Source organism: Arachis ipaensis, chromosome B01 (genome assembly GCF_000816755.2).
Source record: "Arachis ipaensis cultivar K30076 chromosome B01, Araip1.1, whole genome shotgun sequence".
NCBI classification, from domain to species: domain Eukaryota; kingdom Viridiplantae; phylum Streptophyta; class Magnoliopsida; order Fabales; family Fabaceae; genus Arachis; species Arachis ipaensis.
Genome location: NC_029785.2, coordinates 123,792,136 through 123,797,926, shown reverse-complemented (window position 1 = coordinate 123,797,926; position 5,791 = coordinate 123,792,136). Strand labels below are relative to the sequence as shown.

Below are 5,791 nucleotides of genomic sequence, written 5' to 3'. Positions count from 1 at the left end.
CTAAACACCATTCCTTCTGTCATCATGTCCTTACCCATCCTCTTTGCCACTTTATTCTGGTTCAAAGGATCACATAATCACAATCTGGAATATCAATGTTTTTTCGCCTTTAGTTTGAATTGTGTTTCAACCAAAGACTTCAAGTAATAGAGATTAATTGCATATATATAATGACAGGCGACAGCTTGGCCTTTAGGTTGAATTGCATTTCAACCAAACACTTCAACAAATAGATGATTGATAGGTTAAGCAGGACAGTGGATAATAACAAATAACTAGAAGAATTGGAAAAACTGCTTCTTTTCTTTTCTTTTTTCTTTTTTGCCCTTTTTTTTTTTTACAAATGTTAAAAATAAGAAAGACCAGTTGGGTACTCTACATTTTTTAACTCCAGGCCATGGTCACAAGTTGCACCAGCAAGAACTTGAACATGGGCCATTTTTGCGGTATCCACCATACTTGAAGGCTGCCGTTTGTGCTCCCTTTCGCTGTTGAGATTTTTGGATGATTTCATCCACCTATTTGTTTACTTCCTAATGTCATAAATTTAGAATGGATCAAGACCATAACTCCATAAGAGTACATATGGAATATTGTGAATCAAACAAAAATTTGAGAAAACATATAGATCAAACCATGAAACTTAAGAGCAGATGTTTTTCTTATTTATCCAGTTCTACGGAAATTAACTTTGCAACCCAACCAAATTCCCCCACTCATAAGCGTAGGAACAAGAACCAGCATCCATAGCACCATAATCAAACCATGGAGTCCACTCCCTAGTGAATTCATGCACTAGTAACAAATGAATAGGTGGCAGATGTTCTAGAAAAAAGGAAACTAGGGCAAGAGGGTTTGGTGTGTCAAGAAAGTTGAGAGGTTTAACTCTCTGGAACTATACTCTGTAATTTGTGTGCCTTCTCACTCTACCTGACATTGTATCTTGAATGATGTAACATCACTATAATGATTTTCTAGTTTACTTGATAATCCAAGAACAAGTTACTGTCATATGCACAATCTAATATCTTTGAGCTATATAGCATAATACTTCATCTTAAATGCTATCTATATGATCTGTCTAAAAGTAAAACCACGCAATCCCAAAAAGAACAAGCATCAATAACTTTGGTGAATGTAATTGGAATGAAATGAACAAACCAAAAAAAGGCACGAAAATATCCATCTTTTGGTGAATGTAACTTACTGAATTGATATTAATTGCGGGCGACGAATTGCAGTTAAGTACAAGGCAATTTGGACATCTGGTATAGTCGTATAGACGTATAGTTCTTTACAAAACTATGTCCTATAAAAAAATGATGCTAATACCTATGAGATGAAACCTCCACATTCAACTTAATTCATATACAGCAATCCGGAGACCCTGTCTAAAACAATCCAATCATCCACCATCAACATCATCATCTTCTACCAGTAAATCTGTCGATCCTTCGGCGCCGCAATTCATCCAAGGGAAGTCCATCCAAATCCCTGTCCCATTGCATAGAAGCCAATCCACTTCCATCCCTTGTAGTAGCACACATCTCACAGACACTCAAATACGCTGAATTATCATAAGTGCAAGCCTGGCACCTCCAGAAACCCCCATTATCACCACCATTAACCCTCCTCCTCCGATTGCCGCCACCACCAACCGTCCCCCTCCCGGTGATCCTCCCACGCCGGGACCGAAACAACCCTCCCAAAAACCTAACCGGCCAATTCAACGCAGAACCAACACTCCTCATCAAAACACTCAGAGGGTCGGATCCAAAGTAGTTTCCCCTCAACTTCATGTAAAGTATCCCGGCAAGTATTCCACCAAGGTGGCCCAAGAACGACGCTCCAGGAACGAACATCTGAATCAGAATTAGCTCCGCCCACGCGGCGTACCGCGAGGGCACAATAACGCCGTGGACGGAAGTGTATTCGTCGGAGCGGGAGTTGAGGACGACCTTCATGGCAAAGAGAACGCCGGAGAATCCAACCGCGTACTCGTGGTAGTAAGGTCTCTCGTAATCGAAGAATAGAAGCAGCGATTTGGAGAGCATGAGCGTGATCCCCTGCGACAAAGCGAGCAAAGAAGCCACCATGGAAGCGAATTCGAAGCTTCCCATTGATGTCTCCAATTGGATCCCCTTCCAGAGAAGGGAGAGCATGTTGTAGACAAGATGAGGTTCTCCGATGTGGTAGAACGGCGATAAGAGGAAGCGCTTCAGGTCCTTGTGCTGCAAATAAGATGAAATTGAAGGGTCAAATGTGAATTATGAAAAGTGAAGAGTGAGAGGGGAATGGACTTACCCTGAGGATGAGGTGGGGGTTGAACCAGACTTGGTCGATGGAGGGGAGGAGGGAGTGGAGGAAGGAGGGGCGGAGGTAGATGAGGGTGTTGGCGGCGATGAGGGCGGCGGTGATGGGGGGTTTTGAGTTGGAGCGGTAGTACTCGCTGAAGGTGTGGAGGGCCAGCAGTGGGATCATTCCCCGAGAAACTGTTCTTCCGATTCTCACTTCCATCGTTCGTTCTTTCTTTCTTGTGATTGGTGATTGCGTTCAACTCTGAAAGCAGCGCGGTGATGCAATTGGTTAGGTGATGATTCTGTGACAGAGAAAGAGAGGGGAGGAATAAGATTATGTGGGGAGGGAACTTGCGGCGGAAGAAACGATTCTAGAATTTCGTGTGCGCGAGCGTTGGGCAAAGAAAATTCCAGACACTTCTCTTTGCCTTTGCCTTTGCCTTTCTTCGACTAGACTGTTGTTTTGGTGTTCAAAATTTGTTCACCATCTCATCCTTTTATATTTGTTAATTTTGTACTCAGTATTAGGTTTTCAAATTTAAACCGATGCAAATTAAATCGTTCATCTAATTTTTATCTTTATCTTTATTTTTATATCTTTATTTTTATTTTTATCTTTATCTTTATAGTAATATAAATGGGGAGCTCATTTTCTTCGGTTGTTACATACTAATATTACTATAAAGATTTACGTTAGTTTAAAATTTTTAAATTATTATTTGTTTAAATTGTTATTTTCAAATTTTAAGTTTTAGTTATTTTACTTAGTTTGTTATTTTTAAAATTTTAAATTAAAGTCAACCAAATTTAAAAAAATTTAGTTATGATGCAACTATAAAAGTATAAGTTATGAGAGATGTAAAACACCACAATTTAAAGTACATCAATTCCTTTCTTTACATATATCTAAAATCTCTCTACTTATTCCAATGGCTGGTATTCACAAAATTGTTGACATCAATCCTACAATCGATAATTTGTGTGTACGTATACGAGTGATACTGTTATGGACATTACCGTTACAGAAATTCTCCATTGCCATACTCAATTGAGATGGTTTGGCTCGATGAAGACGTGAGTTTTCTACTAATATTTTTCTATTTTATTTTAAATTTATATTATTTATATTTTAAATTTATTTGTTTATTCCCATCTAATCGTTTTTTTTTCATTAATTCTAGGGAGGAAAAATACACGCCTCAGTTAAGAGGACTTTTATGTCTCGATTCATGAATTTGTTGGAGGAAAGAATATCTTACCAAATAAGATATTTTGGTGTTGGACTCAATAAGGTTTACTTCAAGACTACACAACATGAGTATGTGGTTAATTTAAACCAACGTACTGATGTGCACATACTCTTAAAAAGAATGATAAATTTATCAAGTATACTGTTATCGAATTAGAGATTGATGATAGGTAATTATCTATTTATTTTTATAAATATAAAAATTTTGATAATCTCATTTTTTAAAATTATTATTTTAACTTATTTTATTATAAATATTTTTATTAATATTATTAATAAGTAACAAATGTATCTTAACTAACATTAAGCTTAGTTAAAATTTTTTAGATTCAAAGCACCGTTTTTAAACGTCTAAATATTTAAATTTTTTGAAAAAATCACTTCGGATTGATTAAAAAAAAAAAGGATTCAAATTTAAAAAAAAAATTAATAAAAAAGCATTCTTTTCGTGGTTTGTTTATTACGAATTTAAAATAATTAATTATTTATTTATTAATTTTTTTAAATTGTATTTGATATTTTAATTTTATTATTAATTTTTAAATTTTAAAAATATAAAATATATATAATTTGATATTATTTTATTGGTAGTTACTTTTTTAGTTATAATTATTTTTTGTTTATTTTGTTATAAAAAAATATATTTAACATTAAACATTCTATTTGATATAGAAAAATAATGGAGTGTGCACTTTTTGGCAATTATGCATATGAATTAAATGCTTTTTTGGGATCCGGCAATAAGGATGCAGCTGTTGTCGTCTTACAATTTGTTAGAGTGAAGTTATATAACGGTAAAATTTATTCATAATTTTTTAACAATATATTTTTATATGTGAGTTTTTACTTATTGTTTATGTGAATTTTTACTTATTTTGTATTAAATTAAATTTTCCAGAAAAGGTAACTGTCATCCAATTTAAAAATAGGTGGGTTTTTTATTTTTAATTCTTTAGTTTCATACTATGTGTGTGTTATCTAACATAGTTTTTTTTTTTTTACTTTATTTATCTAGCTTTGTAAGATTTGAAGAACCTAGAGGTAACATCGGCGGAATTCCAAATGAGGCTGCATTCTTAAAAATTTATCAAGGCAAAATCATTGAGCAATTAAAAGAATTAGATACGGTAATTTTCTTTTTTGAAAAAAAGTTGAGAAAAAAATAATTGAAATTCGTTGTAACTGTAATTATAAGTGTATTTTTTATTAAAAATTAGTTTATTTTTCTCTTCTTTGGTCATTAGTAGTATCTAATTTATAAATAATAATTAATAACTAATTATAATTTTAGGATGTTAACTATATCGGTGGTTTGCTTCCAACTTCAAAGGCATCATCAATCATTGAAGGGGAGAAAGTAGAAGGTGCTAAGGTATTTGTTCAAAAAATGAATTTTTTGTTTGTTTGTTTTCTAAAAATTAAATCTTTATTTTATTCAAAAAATATTATTGAGATAAAATCAAATGTGAGAAGGATGTCTTTAATTTAACGTGGTATTTTGTACAGAATTTGTTGCTTGAATTCTCTAATGAAGTTGCGAACAATGATGAATCCGAAGTGTTGAAAAATGCTATTACACCAACCAAGCGACTATCCTCGGAGTCGGAAGATTCGAAGGTGCAAGGAGATACCTCAACTTGCAAGAAGATTAAGATTGAGAATGAAACTTGAGAATTTGGATGCATATGTTTTGGAATCCCTTTTAGAGTCTATCTAATAGAATAATGCCAAGCATATGTTTGTTTTGGTGGAAACATTATCTTTTCTTGAGTTGTTATTTTTCTTTTGGTTCTTTTCGATTTTTATGTTTGAAATTTAGAATTTTTTTAAATATAAATTGAAGTTATTTGGTTATTACTTATGATTTTATTTTTAATTCGATTCACACCGTTGATATTATGTTAATTTCTAATTTAGTATTTAATGTCATAAAGTTATAAATTTCATCATAATGTAAAAAAAATTTATCATATTTATTGGAGTGTAGAATTATTCTGACCATTAAGATAAATGAAATAATATTAGGAAACATTAATCATATCATCGAATATTTAATATATTTAAGAATTTTTTATAAGAGTTTGGGTTAACGAATGCATTTTTAAATTTTTTTTTTTCGTATAAACTTAAATTTAAATTTTAAGATTTGTATTATGAAATTAATTTTTAATATTAATCTAAAAAAATTTATTATGTGTAATTTTTAATTATTAATTGAATTAACATAGTTATTATTAAGTTTCTT

General features: G+C 32.3%; 1 protein-coding gene across 3 annotated transcripts; it reads right to left on the bottom strand.

Annotated features, from left to right (window-relative positions):
• On the bottom strand, nucleotides 290–2,775 carry LOC107635688 (rhomboid-like protein 14, mitochondrial). Of its 3 annotated transcripts, none has more exons than XR_001619287.2 (3): nucleotides 2,305–2,775; nucleotides 1,208–2,231; nucleotides 290–533 (listed from the first exon to the last, which is right to left on the bottom strand). XR_001619287.2 is itself a non-coding variant. In XM_016339237.2 (2 exons), the coding sequence occupies exons 1-2, from the start codon at nucleotides 2,515–2,517 to the stop codon at nucleotides 1,425–1,427; spliced, it is 1,020 nt and encodes a 339-aa protein (XP_016194723.1). In that variant the 5' UTR covers nucleotides 2,518–2,775; the 3' UTR covers nucleotides 1,153–1,424. The 3 variants fall into 3 exon arrangements, 1 of the variants encoding a protein (XP_016194723.1); XR_002347546.1 differs by having other exon boundaries at nucleotides 387–533; nucleotides 1,333–2,231; XM_016339237.2 differs by lacking the exon at nucleotides 290–533 and having other exon boundaries at nucleotides 1,153–2,231.

Bases quoted from the DNA above. Each gene is read 5' to 3' on its own strand.
- LOC107635688 (XM_016339237.2), bottom strand. From the start codon at position 2,517: ATGGAAGTGAGAATCGGAAGAACAGTTTCTCGGGGAATGATCCCACTG. The intron at 2,232-2,304 runs GTAAGTCCATTC...TCTTATTTGCAG, and splicing joins ACCCCCACCTCATCCTCAGG to CACAAGGACCTGAAGCGCTT.